This window comes from Pleurodeles waltl, chromosome 4_1 (assembly GCF_031143425.1).
Source record: "Pleurodeles waltl isolate 20211129_DDA chromosome 4_1, aPleWal1.hap1.20221129, whole genome shotgun sequence".
Lineage (NCBI taxonomy): Eukaryota > Metazoa > Chordata > Amphibia > Caudata > Salamandridae > Pleurodeles > Pleurodeles waltl.
This window is the reverse complement of record NC_090442.1, coordinates 135,768,925-135,785,962: the sequence shown is the minus strand read 5'-3', so window position 1 is coordinate 135,785,962 and position 17,038 is coordinate 135,768,925. Positions and strand designations below refer to the sequence as shown.

Below are 17,038 nucleotides of genomic sequence, written 5' to 3'. Positions count from 1 at the left end.
CTGATATGATGGGTCTTCCGGGGGGGAAATCGCCACCTTTATGTACTTTAGGAAGTATGTATATGCAGGGGAATTTCGTTTTTTTTACAGTGAGATATTTGAATTCATCGATTGAAAGTAACCCTAGTTCATACCATCCCCATAATTTGTTGTTGACATGTTCCATCAAACCACCAATAGGGTTATGTGTGAGATGTTTATAACAAGTGACATCAGACAGTTGCCTATTAATTTCCTCCATATAGTCACTACGGTTCATAACAACCACATTGCCTCCCTTGTCAGCTTCACAAATCACAATCGACTGATCCTTTTTAAGGCTCCAAAGGGCCCTCCTTTCTGATGCAGACAAATTGTCAAGTCAGTGCCAATTATTTATGCGTGTGTTAAAGCATTTGTACAGATCCGACGAGACCTTTTTAGAAAACATTTCAATATTGCTATGAGTGTTAACTGGTGTGAATTTAGACCGCGGTTTGAAACCGCTGGTTACGTCAACTCTTTCTGATATTCCCAAGTCAGTTCGGATATCCTCAATTCCCCTATGGTCATCTGCTAGGGACATCAGTAATTGTAAGTCGTGTAAATCGGAAAAAGATTGTGTAGGTAAGTGAATATCTGCCGTGACGGACTCCTCCGTCTGCAGTTCAGGCTGATGTTTGCTAGCATCACCATCACGAGCATATATAAAGTAGTTTTTAAGTTTGAGGAGACGAGTAAATTTAAATAAGTCTACGAAGACCTCTACAGGGTCATTGGTCTGAGTTGGGCAAAAACCCAAACCTTTGCTCAATAGATTGCATTCAGTGGTACTCAGAGTGCGATCCGACAGATTGATAATGGCCAGATCACCCTCAGTCTTGCCAACAGTAGTCGGGATAGAATCTAGTCCTTCTTGGACCTGGTTCGAACCTCTGATTTTCCCATATCTTTGTTTCCATCGTTTCCTGCCCCCTCTGGTCTTGTGTCTTTTCGAATTGTTTTTGTGCCTAGACGTAGTCGCTCCATTTCCACAAAAAAATTGGAGGCACCACGAGAAATCTGTTTAGAAGAGCAACTATCTTTTGAGGTGCAACTATCAATTGAGGATATTGAGCTTCCACTAGACAGATCCGTATCAGCCGGGTCTCCCTCCCTAGGCGTTGAAGATGCATAGGTTTTCACGTTGTCATGTTTGCGGGCAAAAGTGTAAATTCTACCCAGTTTGTAGTCCAAATCATCACGTTTGACTTTACGTAGTTTTTTATCTCTCAAATACATTTGATAATCATCAATTACTCCACCCAAAATTTCATAATTTTTCTTAACCAGATCTTTTTGGGTGATTCCATCAATCTCTTTTTCTAGTACCTCTATGTCCCCCTGAAGCTTGGTGACCTTTTTGTCAGTGTGCTTGATCAATATGCGCATCATGTTGAAAGATGCGTTTTGCAAGTTAGCCTCCCAGTCCTTAAGGGATTCCTCATCTAGATCCTCATACATGGGAAAAATCAAAATCCTGAGACCTCTAGGTATCCTGTTGTTGTCTAAATATTTCTGTAAAGTGACCCCGTCCCACCATCTTGCCAATTCTTGTTTTTTAAGTTTTTTGAGTTTTTGAAATTTCACTTTCAAACTGTCGGTCTTTGGTGTTGGTACATCAGTAGAGGTAATATTAGATTGGGTTGTAAATAGATCCCTGGCTAATTCTTCTCGATTATCTTTGAAACGTGACATCATGTCCTGGTTAGGGAGTGCATAAGAGCCTTAAGAACAACACGCTAACATAAAGACAAATTGCAGCAAGCTCATAGACAACGCACCAATCCTGAGTATATGTGTATTAGTTTGTCATCAGCATAGGCGTGCAACTCCATCAAGGCTCCTGCTGCAAAGGAAGCCTCAAAGGCTGAACTAGCCCTACTCAAAGAAACACAGAGGCGGTGCACCACCACGCAAATGCACACGTTGTGTAAATTGAAAGGAAAGTCCAGTACTCCAATAATGCGGATGAATATTTATTTCTTCACAGAAGAGTTTAAGTTGGCTGTGGACCAGATTTTTGGTACCCCACCTGATCCCTTTGCAACCCCTTCAGGCTGTATGGATAGGAGATGGCTTCCAGTTGAGTTGCTGCCGGCGTATGTGTCATTGACACCGGCTGTTCCACTTGACTGCACTTTGAGGCCAGCCCCATCTCTGAATCTAGCCCCGCTGACTCCAGCCCTGGCATAACATCCAACACCATCTCCGGTGCTGTGACAGATGCCTCAACAATGGGCCTCAGCACCAGCTCTGATGTCACTGTTGCCAGAAGCTGAGCCAATATTTTTATCATACTTCAAAACTCATTTTCTACCACCCGAAGTTGCACACAACACACCCCTACATTCCTGCTCTGACCCAGAAAACTCTCAAGCTTACGCTGACGATGATAATGATACCCCTTATGATGATAAAAATCTACTCCTGGATCTGCATGATGCCAGTGGGCTGGATACATTTCCATATATTGGTCTTTCCTCCTCTATCCAGACTATAGCAACTTAGGACTCTGCCTCCTTTGTAATATAGTGGTTAAGGGGGTGGCAGAAGTGTTGGATCTCAACCTGCCTACAACAGAGGTGAAGACAAAGATGCCAACTGAGGTGCTCAACCCAGTCCAAATAAGTCAGGAACCTCTGCTTCTCTTCAGTGAGGCACTTACTGATTTAAGAAGCCAGGATCTTGCCCCCAGTTAATAGGCAAGTGGCAAGGCGGCTTAGACCCGCTTCTGGAGATCCAGATTTTCTCTTCCAGCACTCCATTTCAAAGAGGTTGGTAGTACAGGTGCCTTAACTCTAATGCGTTACTCTCAGGCCCATCAGTACTACCTGCCTCCTGAGGAGCTACTCGCATGTGTTGTGGGACAGATTTGTGGACATCTTGCCAGCTGTCCCAGGTGATATACAGCCAACCCTGCAACATCTCATCACGGATGACCACAACGCAGCGAAGTACTTGGATACAACAGGCTGTTTGGGGAGGTTAGTTGGAACCAGCGTGGTACTTTAGTGCCACAACTGAATTCGCTCCACTGGCTTCTTGTCTGATGTCCAACAATCCTTGAAGGACACAGCCATTGATGGCTCTAGGCTGTTTGGAGCGAAGGCAGACTCTGCCTTAGACGGATTTAAAGAGAGCAAAGCCACTGCTCGTTCTCTAGGCCTGGCTCCGCTAATTCATCAGTTCCTCCAACAAATTCATCCCTTTCTAGGCTTAGGCAGTGAATACCAGCAGAGTCACCACCAGTACATGCCTCAGCCGCAAAAGGCCTCAAAGTTGTTTTGAAGGCCAGGGACCAAGCCAACAGCGTCCAAATCCCCGGGGACAACGTGCTGCACAAACCGCATCCCCTCCCACAGCTGCTGCAAAACCACTTTAAGTCACCCTCAGCAGCACATAAATAACCGTTGGAAAGCCACATCATCTTCTACCTCCCTGCATGGAGGAGCCTCACATCCGACCAATAGATGCTCCAGATTGTGGAATACGCTTCTTCCTACTCTTCTTGTCACATCCACAGGACATGCCACCCACACTGCAATACCTCCTGGAAGATCACTTGTTCATACTCTGAAGCAAAGTTGAGGCTCTCTTGGCCAAGGGAGCCATAGAAAGGGTACCACAACCAGAGATCAGGACTGGCTGTTTCTAGCTTTATTTTCCTGATGCTGAAAAAGGATGGAGGCCTTTGTTCCATTCTAGACCTTCCCCCGGAAGAACAAGTTCAAAATACTCATCCTGGCCCAAGTTCTGTCAGCCCTGGATCCAGGAGACTGGATGGTGACATTGGATTTGCAGGAAACCTATTTCCACATTCCTGCCAGCAGTCCCACAGCCCACAGACCAGAGCTCGTTCAGTTCACTGTTCTCACCTTTGGCCTTGTCAGTACACCTTAGGTGTTGTTGAGGGTGATTGTGGTGGTTGCATTCCATCTGTGGAGTTTGGGAATACCAGTTTTCCCATACGTTGGTGACTGGCTACTGTAGGTGGGCTCACCTCAAACAGTTGTAAGCCACCTCCAGATGACAACCATCCGGTTGTCATTGTTTGTCTTCTCCATCAACATGCCAAAGTCATACCTGCCTCCTACATAACATCTCCCCATCATCAGAGCCATCCTAGTTACAGTGTTCTTCCGAGCCTTCCCTCTGCCTCAACAAGTCAAGGACATTCAAACTATGATCCCAAGGTTTCAACCCCTGACCTGGGTGTCCCTGAGAGTGTCTCTGAGACTTCTGTGCCTTCTGCATCCTGCTTGTGGACCACACAAGGTGGTGCACGTGGGCTCTGTAGTCGGATTTGTAGTGCCAGTGGGCTCAGTGCCAAGGAGACCTGTAAGAGTCTATCCAGATGTCAAAGGAGACAGCAAAAGACCTGCAAAGGTGGCTTCTTGACCGCAGTTAGGCTGGCAGTGGAACCCCTTCTCTCTACTCCTCATCCAGAAGAGGTGGAGATCAGAAAACGCTTGTCTATTTCAGGGACTTGCCCCATGTCAACCTGCAAAAGTTGCAAGGGATTCTCTTGGTACTGATGGAGCGGTACGACAAACTATTTTCTTTTTTCTTTTCAAAAATAAAATCTCGAAGCAGGATTTTCTTTTTGAAAATGAAAAAAAGACAGTGCTTCACTAGCCATGGGAGTTTGCAAGGAAGGCATTTTGTAGTTTTCACTGCCCCTTACCACAAGGGTTTTCCTGGTGGTGACGGGTAGTATCAAACTCTGATGGCCCTTAATCTGTCAGGCTATTGGAGGGGTTTAATCACGTTGGAGATGTTGTAGTCTCCGGCGTCATTAAACCAAAGCTCCACCAATATTTAAATTGGGTAGACTGAGCACAGTCTTGGCGGAATGGATCATCCGTCGCAATCGAGTATGCATACCTCCAAGATCTGAATCTACTCAAAATGGCTTAATCTGCAGGTAAGTAACTTGCTCTTCAGTACTAAGGGGTCAAGGTCTGTTTTCAATAGTGGCAAGAAGATCCTATGGAGTGAATGTTTGCTCCCTCTTAAAATAATAAAAATAAAAATAAGAATAATCATAATATCCTTCGTTAATTGCACAGTGAAGATAACAGCAGACTTGAAGTAGCCGTTCAAAAGAATTGTGATATCACAATCAAAGTTTGTTATCAACCTTTGATAGGAGGCTGCATACTCCTTAGGACAAGAAATTAGTCTGAGGTGAATCATTAAAAAGGAATAACGAAAATAGAAAACCCAAATTTATGCAAACAGTTTAGCTCAATATTGATTAATGGGTATTTTTTAAATGTTTGAAGTAATCACTCCTTGCATTGTATCATGAAACCAACCATATCAGTCTCCACAAATTGACCCCGGGCCCTCTCAGAATTGCCATAGAAATATAGGAGTCATGGGGAATGGACATGTGTAATCCAGCAGGTCTATGCGGTTTTGTTTCTAAACTTCTTCTGTAAATTGAATTTTCTGTCTGAAATTTGCACCTTGTCAACCTCATCCTTGCAATACATTGTACTTCGTTGCATCGCATCACATCATGTACTTCATCTCACTTGAATTTCTAACAACATGAAATCAACATGTCTACTTAAAATGTAATTCATTTGAGATTATGGCTTATGAACAAGATGTGCCATCACATGTAAGGCTGACTTTAACAACAACATGCCTCTTGTTGGAAGCAATAATTACCACAGCGCCCCCTCCTCGCATACAGTGTTGCAGCAATGATGCAGTACAGGTTTCACTCTCCATGCATGGCATACAGCTCACGGCTATCCTCACGGCATCCCTCTCTTCTCCTGGCATCTGGGGATCATTGACCTGATTTTGCAAACTAGGCAACAACCAATTCGGTGAATCAGCCGTCTCCTCACACCTCACACTGGGCTCCTCTTGACAGGGCTCCCACTGGACCTCACTCCCTCCAACACTTTCCTCTTCCTCACAGTGCACAACGGTTTCAGCAAGCAGGCAGAGGCTGCTCCAGGCTCCAGAGCAGCTGGTCTTGGTTTCCCTAAGTGATGTCCCCTCACCTTGAAGAAAGACGCACATGGTGGAATCAAGACTAAACAGCCTTGGTATTGTGCAGCCTTGGCATTTGGCAGCGACAGTGATGGGGTCCTAAGAAAATCTGGGGCCTGCACTTTTTTTTTTTTTTTACAATTAAGCTCTGATTAAAGGGAGTTGGAAATTATTCGGAGAAACGTGTGTGCCCATCTTTCTTCGGGGACTTCAAAAATACCAAAAATGTGAAGATTTGTTATTGTGGTTTGATTTTTTTTTAACAAATTGGGCTTGCTTTATGACTTTAAGCAAAGGAAAGGTGCAGCATAACAAATTATTACAGTGAACTTCATCCACATTTACATCTCAGTGACAATAACATTTAACCCTCTCACTTTTGTCCTACCTTTGTCTCTTTGAAAGGAGGAACACTTACATTTGAGCTGAAGGAAACTGCTCCACAAGCATACATAACCCTTACACTTTCCTTTGAAGCCAGTACGTTTTTTATATGCAAAATCAGTGGAAAGTTGTTTGTGATTTGAAGAGAATCCACCAATACCCATTTTGGGATAGTGCACACATTGGTAGCATGACTGAGGTACTTAAATCATATGGTATGCTTACATAGAACATTCAACAGCAGATATCTAGATTGAACATGCTCATGCTCTGCCAGCCAATATGTGTTAAGCCTCCATGGGTCCCATCTGTTTTGATTTTTCATGTAATCATCAACTGGGTCATTTTAGCTGCCACAACATTGAGTAAAGACCTCCTTAAACCCTACGAGTCTCTTATATCAGCTCTCAGAGAATTATCTGTAGCACTTGAGGCCTACTCACGGGGCCCCACCTGTAGTATTCTTCTATCCTATGAAGTGGTATTCTTTACTGTTCCTCAAAGGAAATCAAATCCCATGTGTTGTTTCTTAATCCATGCCCCTAGAACATTTTTCTTCAACTTTGTCAAGCTTTAAGAAATCATTCACTTGTCTAAGACTACCAAGTTAATAAAAATAGAACGATGACACACCAGTATTTCAGCCAAACATCATCATTCTGGTTTGTAAACTTCATGTCCTCTTTACAAGACAGCTCTCTGATGAATGTATGCCATTGGTGAACCCTTAACCTGCTAGTTGTTTGGTAAGGATAATTGGGTCTGATCAGTGAGTACAGTTAGTGTCACCACTCGTGACTGTATTGTCACTGAATGCTTTCCCTGGTTAATATGAGTTAATAGGAAAACGTTTCCACCGTACATATTTTTTCATACTGTTAGCAACGGCTGTGTGTCTGTTTCCCTTTGTTATGCATTTTTCTGCTTGCAACTTGCAGGGCTCTGGAGGGAGTTTCCTGGTGGAATTTGAGAAGTGCCAGAAACAGAAGGGCAAAGCCCAGCTCCGCATGCAAGAAACAGCCCTCTACGACATCATACATTATGAAGATGCTCGGAGACAGCCTATAGTGCCAGGAGACCGAGTACTGGCTCCCCTGGATGTTCACGGGCAGTGCTATGGCCCAGGGAAAGTCCTTCAAGGTGTGGAGTGCCGGGGGTTTTCTTCAGGTATATTTTGATTGTATGGTGACTCCCTGGCCAAACAAGTGTCTGCGTCTGCTTTTTACGCAATTATAATTGTTTTCTTCTTTCTGCAAACATAATCACATATATGAAATTATTTACCATACTACTTGACAATGTAAACATACTTATCAAATGTACTTACCGACGCAACAGGGAGAGACTTAAATTATTTGCTAGTTTATGTTCATTTTTATTTGGTCATTTTAAGATTTGTTAGCACATACGATACAATCTTGTAGTTGGTTTTCATACTATTGCTTCATCCTTTGATGATATATCATGACCAAGTGGGTGTATCGAATTCCTTTGCTGTTTACTTTCCAAAACTGAGAAAATCCATTCCATCATCCAAATTGGCTTTCCACCCCATTCAATATCTCTGTTATCTCTGTTCTGCACAAAAGTGTTCCACCACCTTATGAATTATGAAATTATACTTAAGGCCCTTGCTTAATATCTCTCAGCAGTCTCAGCTTCATGGCTCAGGCATACATCATCTCTCTTGCTGCAGGATTAATATGTCTATCACTGATACAAGCACTGGTAACTCTGGCCATCTAGGCTCTTGGTCTGACCCTTCAATTCCTAGGGCACCAAACCTGTTTCCAAACCTACTGCAAACTTTCATCTTAGAAGACTGATTACCTGAGGCTTGTCACTCTGGGTTAGAGTCTTCCCTCAGCACATACAGACTGTCTATTTCCATGAGAATTTACAAAAGGTACTTAAATACAGATTGGAACAGTGTAAAAGTAGTCTGTCTTCTTTTTCAAAGATCACTCTATACAAGTCATAATGAGCAGGCTCTGCTCTAAATCACTTCCCCTACTCAAAGTGCCTGGGAGTAGCTGGTTATATTGACACTTAGGAGAATTAAGCTGGTAGCACTCAGTGTTCATGAGATTTTGAACGTATGTTCTACACCAGGAGTAGTCTCAGTGCTGCATTTAAGAGCGGAATCTGGACTCTTAAAATCAATTCTCTGTTCCTATATCAAAATTTCGTCCCGAAGTATACTGGAAATAAACAATACAATAATATAAACCATAACAGCTCAGCGTTCACCCATTCGCCATATCGATAATCCCAAAAAAGAAGTCACATAGGGTCTCCTGCCCACCCCCTCAGTGGTATATTACATTGTGGATCCTACCCTGAGCTCATGAATGCGCCAGTTCTTGGCCAACGTCACTCACTCCTGCAAAGACAACCATGCCCACACTCATACCTATGTCGTAGCCATTCACCCGTTCCCTTCATTCAGTCATCCATCGTTCCCTCCCCAGGAGTCAGTCCAGTTGTGCCCTCAGGGGGCCTAGGCGATTGTGAGTGTATGCTTTGTTGTCCCTTCTCCCTGATCATGTCCTGAAGCCCTGTGAGCAGCGCATCCCAGGATTCAAGATCCTCCTGCAATTTGTCATCTAGCCTGCTGGCTTTCATATGCACTTCTTCTGCAATCTCCCTCTCGGTTACATCCTTGTATCAAGTGTGACTGAAGGTGCTCTATCCCCCAACCAGCCAATTGCAATTCTCCTCTTCAACAGTATCAATGCCATGTAGAGACTTCCAGGGCATTTTCCCTCCTGTTTTACGACCCTCTAGGAGACAGGGTAATGGTCCTGCTTCTATTGGAAGGTCTTTCACTACGTTCAGTGGTTGGACCAATGCCAACCAAAAGGTATGCACTGCTAAACATGTCCTGGCCGAATGCAGGAAGGAGGCGTCTGCCATCCCACACTGTGGACAATTTGTGCTCCTGCCCCTGCACAAATATGTGCGGTGAACATAATTAAAGTGTGTCAGTTTGACCCTGTCATTACATGAGACCTGCTTCACTAGCATACAAGCCATTTGTCACTCCACATCTGTGAGGTGGGGCTTCAAGATCGTCACCCAAGGCCCTTCTAGCTTTAGCGGCAATCCTCACTCTGTCATTTTTAAGGACGGTATAAAACAATAATGTGGCGTCCGTACCGCCAACAGGCTGGCAGTACGGAGACTCGCACCGCCGGGGCTAAAACGGCGGGAAAGCGCTGTCCTGGGGATTATGACTCCCCTACCGCCGGCCTGTTTCTGGCGGTTTGCACCGCCAGGAAGAGGCTGGAGGTAAGGGGAGTCCTGGGGGCCCCTGCACTGCCCATGCCATGCATGCATGGGGAGTGCAGGGGCCCCCTAACATAGCAGACAGTGAAAAGCGCGACGGGTGCTACTGCACCCATCGCTCGGCCGCAACACCGCCGGCTCCATTAGGAGCCGGCTCCTATGTTGCGGCTGCATCCCTGCTGGGCCGGCGGGCGTAAACTAGGTTTGCGCCCGCCGGCCCAGCGGGGATGTTGTAATGGGGTCCGCTGGAGTGCGGCCGCACGGCGATTACCGCTTGTAATGGCCCCCCAAGTATCTTGCCATCAACATCACCTGCTGCGTTGCTGTAGGTCGTGGTGTCTCAAGGAATTCCATCTAGATTTTCCACACAGTGTTGGCTATCTTAGCATATTGGAGAAATTGACCTCCTCCCACAGAGAAAGCTTCCCGAGACTCAGCAAACATAAGGAATTGCTCCCCTGGGTATAGGTCTCCCAGCGTTTTGCATCCCCCGTCCTCCACCTCGCAACTGCCATGTCCGCACTGATACAGGTAAACTCTCATGAGTAAACCCATCAGAAACGGTATGTTCCGCGCAGCAACTGCTTTTCCCAGTTATCTTCTACCACTGCCGGAAGTGCTGCATGTTGCAGCTTGGTTGCCTAGTGGTAAAGCTTGAGGTCCAGGAGCCCCATGCTGCCTTCCTGCAGGTCTAAGTTAAGAAGCGGGAGCGCCACCCTACTTCTCTAAGTGAGACCTAAGTCCATGCCCTAAGTGAAATCCCTGGAAGTCCTGCCTGAAACTCAATTCTCCTCAAGGCTCCACATCAAGAAAACTAAAGAATGATATTTTGATTATTTACGCTGTTATACAAGAATAAAACCACTGCTTTCCTCACTAAGACCACCGCGGAGCGTGTCTCAGTGAATTGCAGTCCAGCTGGAAAAACGCTGTTGCACGGGGATCGCAGTTATGAGTGATGCGATTTTTATTGCACCTATTTTGCACCCCTGTTAAATTTGTGTCAAACCTTCAGGAATTTAAAAGGGCAAATATGATGAGTAGATACTGAGAAATGTGGGTTTGGGTGCAGTAAGCACCAAAACCTGCATGTTTCAAGTGCAAAACTTGTAGTAGGAGATAATTATCACTCCTCATAAAATCAAAATACATCAGTGTCAGGTTTCATCAGGTGTGATATTTATTTCATCCAATACAGGATCACTCAAAGCACCCATCCCATCCAGGTCAGACTTCTACATCTGTGTGTGTTGATGAGATGCAAGACTCAGAACTCTGCCCAGTGGCCAGAATGCATCTCCTGGGCAACTCTGAGGCAAACAGATATGGAAGACCATCATCTCTGCTTTATATAATCTCCAAGAGTCATACATCCAATTTAAACCCTGCTTTGAATACACACGTGTACCATTATTTCCTCTATGGCCCCCATCATCATGTTTCAAAAGCTACTTATAATGTGAGAGACCTCTTTGTGGCTCTAGACCCTCCAACCTGGAACTTTTCTGTGCTCAGTCCTGACTGAGGACCTCTTACAGTTTAGGATCAAACTGAAACTAAACAGTCTGAGTGCAGTGGCCTTGCTGCCTCCAGTCCATGCTGCTGTTGCCATCACATCTGAGCACAACACAAGGCATATGTACCTTCCCTTTCTGCTCCCTGTGTTAATGTGGTCCAAGGTTACTGAATGTCTGCTTGGAATCTTTTTAATGCTGTAAATTATGTTGCTTCCTCTAATTGCCCCTTCCTGCTTCCCACCTTCTTTTGTTCATCTCAGTATCTTCTTTTCCTTCTTACTTCTATGCTTATCTCTTTCCCTTCTGACAATTTGTTCATCCCTCTCTTAAGTCTTTCTCTAAGCCTCATGTAAACATTTCAACCATCGTTTTTCTACCTTCCCCTGTCTTCTGCATCCCCTCCCCTTCTTTGTTCTCATCCTGCTTTTTTATGTCTTCAGTATTTTCTTTCACATGCTTTGCCTTCTTATAGTTTTTTCACGCCTCTTTACCTTCTTTTCATCTCTTTGTTGTATATTTAATCCCTTTCTCTTTTTCAGTGTCTTATTTATTAATCCCTCCCTTCCCCTGTTCTCTCTTTTCTTTAATCTCTTTTACCTTCCCTCTATCTTATCTTCCTCTCTCTCACCAGCTCTACTTTTCTCCCTTTCTCTCATTGTATCTGTCTTCTTTTTCTGTCTCTATTTTTCTTCCTCCCCCTATCTGTCTCTCTATTCATCTTTTGCTCTGACTGTCTCTCTATCGCTCACTTTTTATATATCGCAGGTCACTTTTGCTGCTGTTGATACCTGCCCCTTTTCCTTCAATACTTTTGCACCAGGCAAGACGTGTGATCCTGTAAATTATAGCCCCCCCCCCCATGGCATGGCTACATCTGCAGGAAATATGATCGATATTACATCTTACTTTTCATTTGTGAGTCAGTTGTCTTGTTTCATTTGCTCCTAGATGCACAAAGCAGTGGGGTGCTGGTCACCTTCTGGAATGGTCATACCAGACAGGTACCCCCCGGTGTGGCGGTTAAAATCCCGTTACCGCTGAGTGACCGCATCATCTTGGAGCTTCAGATGCCGCCTTCAGCTCGGCAGAAGTTGGTGGAGTGCAGTCCAGGCTACCCCTGTTCTGTGCCTCCAGGATACCGGTCTTCAGGGGGGTGCAGCCAGCCCGTGTGCGCCCATGATGCCCCCTGGACACAGCCCTGTGGTACCCTGAGCCCCGCACAGAGCTGCCATGTGAGTTCAGCAGTGTGGCCTGGATGGAGCAACGAACCAGACCCAGTCCCTGGTTCAAGCCTGAAAGCAGATAAGGCTAACAGAAGGAATGCTGAAGGTGTAAGCATGGAGAAGGAATCATTGCCAGGAAGCAGCATCAGAAAAGAGAAGAAAAAGAAGAAAAAACAGAGGGTGAAGTCCTCCAGAGAGCACCTGGCTGAGGTAAGAATGTGAGTGTGGAAGAAATCATTGAGCTATTTTGGGCTTCTCCCACCATCAAACCCTACAGCTAGTACTTGGAAAACATCTAATAGAACAAGAAGCATTTTCTAGTGCTTAACTTAAGGGAATATATTCACATCGGAATGGGATTGTGGATTAATCTGGAAATATATTTCTGAGCGCACCTCAGCACTCACCAGCAGCTTCTTTCTAGCTTTGATCTCAAAGCTGCTAATTCCGGTACTATGTTTTATTTTTGCACTTTTGTTTTATCTATTGATTTTTATATTATTTTTACAACTTGTGCGATCTCCAGATACTCTGACTGTCAGCGCACCTAATACTTACTGCTTCAGTACTGGCTTCCTACAGAGTTCTTAAAGCCTACCACAGCTATAACCTCTGCCATACCCAGTCCCCGAGAGCCCAAGCTTGTAACCTAGAGGTCTGTTCCTACTTCAGTCCTGACACCTCTTTACTAGCAGCACCCCCTGTTTTTCTCCACTTGTGCCTTTCAAGAGAGTGTCCCTGTGGACTTTGAGCCCCTATGCCTTCCTAGTGCTGAGTCTCAGTCAGATTTTATAGTGCTTTTTGAAACTACACTGCTTCTCAGAGCTTAGTCCATGAAGAAGCAAAAAAGTTTCCTATGTTTAGTAAAAGTGCAACGCATGGTGAGTCAGATGAATGAAACGCCGTATCCAACCCTAGTGAACCATGGTGCGAAAGAATGGTTAGATAGCCATAATATCTGTATTCTAGCATGCTATGGGGGTTTACAGCCCAGCCAAGTCAGAGGTACAGGATGTGCTATTGGATGAATTACCAACTACGTAATGTCTCAGTGACAACCAGTAATATCTGCAGAGCACCTTCTGCTGCTAGGGTCATGATAACATGGTAAGGTGTGATGCCAGGTATCTACGAAGTAACCTTCACAGAATAGAATGTCTGCTCTTTTCTATGATTTGCTGTCTGTCTTCCATGTCTCATAGTCCTTCTGATTGCAGAATTATCTCAAGATGTCTCAGGATTTAAGAGAGATTAGATCCATCCTGACCAGTAATGCCGTCAACTCAATGGACGCCATGCCTCAAAGAAAAGGTGGCCTAAGTCCCGCCCATGGTAGGTTGATTATATACGTGTATTCATGTTTTATTTGATAATGTACTACTTGCTTCCAAATTATCTGTTAAACTTCAGGGACTGTCAGTCTTTGTCTCCTGTCTCATGACTCTCCTTCTCTGCTCTACATCTCAGCCCCTTCTCTTGTCTCACCACCTACCACCTACTCCTGCCCTTTCACCCCTATATATGTCCTCTACCTATACACTCCCCTAAGACTTGTACTTTGCCCTCCAGTTGTACAGTAATCCTTTCCTTTGGTGATAGGTTATACATGCATACATACATACACCAAGAAATCTGAATGCAGCTTGTAAGTACATGAGACACTGAAAGATTACAGTAACACTAAGTTAGCAAATCAATAATATAGATGAACAAACATATTTTCTGGCTTCAGTAAGGTAAGACTAAACATTCAGTTCAGTTTCATGGACTTCTCCAGCTACTGGCTAGTGATCCTTAAACTTTTCTGGTCTGTTTTGCTCCAAACATTTACAACAGAGCTCAACAGTATTTTTGGATCTGATGGAAGATTACAGTAGGAAGCCATTGAGAGTGGGGTTGGGCCATCAGCCAAACATTAGCCTATGTGTGTTAATTTGTGGTACTGGTCAGCTTTCCAGGCCATGGCATTTTGAAAAAGGAACATACATAAAACCAGGAGAGAGTAATACTTGGCTGCAACAAGCACTTTGGAGACCAACACCGAATGTAAGATGAGTTCTTCTACAACAAGCAACCAAATTTTGTAATATGGACCTTGCAGATACTGTGAATTGAGCTAGTTTTGTAAATCTGTTTCACCCCTGAGAGTTCTTTGCAAATGATACCATTCTTGCTGTGTCAACAGTTTCTCCATAAAGCACAATTTCTATGTTTTGGTGTTTGATCAAAACTTCAAACATAGAGCCTGATTTAGAATTTGGCGGATGGGTTAATCTGCCACAAATGTGATGTATATCCCGTCCGCGTTATTTAAAGTGCCATAAGATATAAAGCACTAGTAGTACAGCAGATGGGATACCCATCACATATGTGAGAGAATAACCCACCCACCACACTGTAAATCAGGCACATAGTTTTGAGTAACATTTTACACATTGAATGACACCGTTCCTCCATCATGAAGACTATCTTGCCAACATATGCCAAGGTCTGCTCATTCTTCACAATAAGCACACTTGCCCTCCTCTCTCCTCCTTATTGATAAAAGTCCTCTCTCCATTCTTCCTAGGTTATGCGGATCTTTCTTACCAGACCCCTATGAAATTAATCAATGTAGTGTATCCAGCATCACTCCGTCCAAGTCTTTCCCAGAAAGGCAAATGTCCCAATATACAAAATCAATTCGCAGTTTCATAATCAATTGTGGATTAAAATTTTCCCTGCATTGATGGTATGACTACATCAGTGATCCCTTGATTCATGATGGACCACTTTCTGGCTCAGACCTTCAGTTTATCAACAGTGCCAGGAATTATTATTGGCCAGCCTGGTCTGTATGCATATTTTTTCTCAGTTGTGCTTGTTGACTTTTATAAAAGTTGTAGTTTACGTTAAACCTGTCAAAGGTCAGTAACTTTGATCTAAAATGAAACATTGGCAACCACTTTTCGCTCGGACGGCCAAAACCATCAATAGTGACAATCAAGCCTATATTATGTACAACCCAAGCGATTTTCGTGCAGTCTGTGTTCCTACCCTATATACCTGGCCTTACTTTTTGTACGGTATTTTATCAAGATATAAGTTTTTATATAATAATAATTTATTGATATTTAGCTTAGTCATATTTTATTCGTATCTTCTGAACTGGGATTTTGTTTTTAATATACCTTTGATCTTTTTGTCCTCCCACCATGGTTCCTGGCACTTTACCTTTTCTGGTCACATAATCATGGTCTAAGTCAGTCTTGTGTTCTTCCTCAGTCTTGTGTTCTTCCTCATTTGTAGCTTCAGTTTTTTAATTGAAAGAGATTGTGCTGTTTTTCCATAGCTCTTGCCTTCTTAAATGATTGAAAACAAAGTTTACCTGTATTATTATGCTGCTTTTGTGAGTTCTCCCACATTTTCCCTTTTAGAACAGAAATAGTGTGAAGGGTGCCAAGATATTGAAGGAGATTTCAAAATCCCCTGATATGCTAATCCCTTGAGAAGTCCAAGCTTCTTCCTGAGTAAGGACCTGTACTGACTGTAGTATTTTAAACTATTTTTGCCTTTTAACATTCTGGTGTACTACATCTTCCTCTTGAGTTGTACATGCGACTCTGTTCCATCTAACCAGGGTGTCCCTACTTTACAAAGGTACACAAATATTAATTGCACATTGACAAAAGGGAATTGGAGGATGCATAAAATTGGTCACTGAAAGCAGAAAAAATACATCTGTGGATATTGTTTCAGAATTGTGGGAAAACTAGGGAGTCCTGTGGAAAGAATTTCTTTGGTGGGTACAGTGGAGAAGGGGTTGCTGCAGGCATCACTGCCCATCATGTTAGGGTAGTTTGTGGAATAATCTGTGCTTTATTCCACCTTTTATAGAAAACCTCAGACAGTACTTCTATACTGCACCCTTTACTGTTAGCGCATCTATAGCTGAATTTAGAGTCAACACTCCCACGCCATGCTCTACAGTGCCTTAACATCTTGGGCTGTGACATTCTACTGGCTGCATTTCTGTTGATATAATCCACTCTGCTAGGAATAAGACCCATGTTGTTAAGCAACATTTTAAATAAGGGACCCTCTTATCTTCAGGTTCTGTGTTCATTATCTCATAGCCCCAAGATATGATACATGTTGCCAGGTGTAGCATTTTAACCAATAAGCCATGGATGGCACCCAAAAATATTAAATCCATTTTCCTCATCATCATAAACATTTATAAAGCGCGCTACTCACCCGTGCGGGTCTCAAGGCGCTAGGGGGAGGGGTTACTGCTGCTCGAAGAGCCAGGTCTTGAGTAGTCTCCGGAAAGCGGAGTGGTCCTGGGTGGTCCTGAGGATGGTGGGTAGGGAGTTCCATGTCTTGGCCGCCAGGTAGGAGAAGGACCTCCCACCCGCCGTGGTGCGGCGGATGCGAGGGACGGCGGCGAGAGCGAGGTTGGCGGAGCGAAGAGGACGGGTGGGTGTGTAGAAGCTGAGGCGGCGGTTGAGGTATTCGGGTCCCTTGTTGTGGAGGGCTTTGTGTGCGTGGGTGAGGAGTCGGAAGGTGATCCTTTTGTTGACGGGAAGCCAGTGCAGGTGTCTCAGGTGGGCG

General features: G+C 44.2%; 1 protein-coding gene across 1 annotated transcript in view; it reads left to right on the top strand.

The window, feature by feature from the left end:
- The window catches only part of LOC138287466 (trichohyalin-like), a 167,064-nt gene that overhangs the window by 76,365 nt on the left and 73,661 nt on the right, over positions 1-17,038 (top strand). The window contains exons 7-9 of the mRNA XM_069227904.1: positions 7,356-7,584; positions 12,171-12,655; positions 13,663-13,777. Of these exons, the coding sequence (XP_069084005.1) occupies positions 7,356-7,584; positions 12,171-12,655; positions 13,663-13,777 (829 nt within the window). The remainder of the gene's footprint in view (positions 1-7,355; positions 7,585-12,170; positions 12,656-13,662; positions 13,778-17,038) is intronic.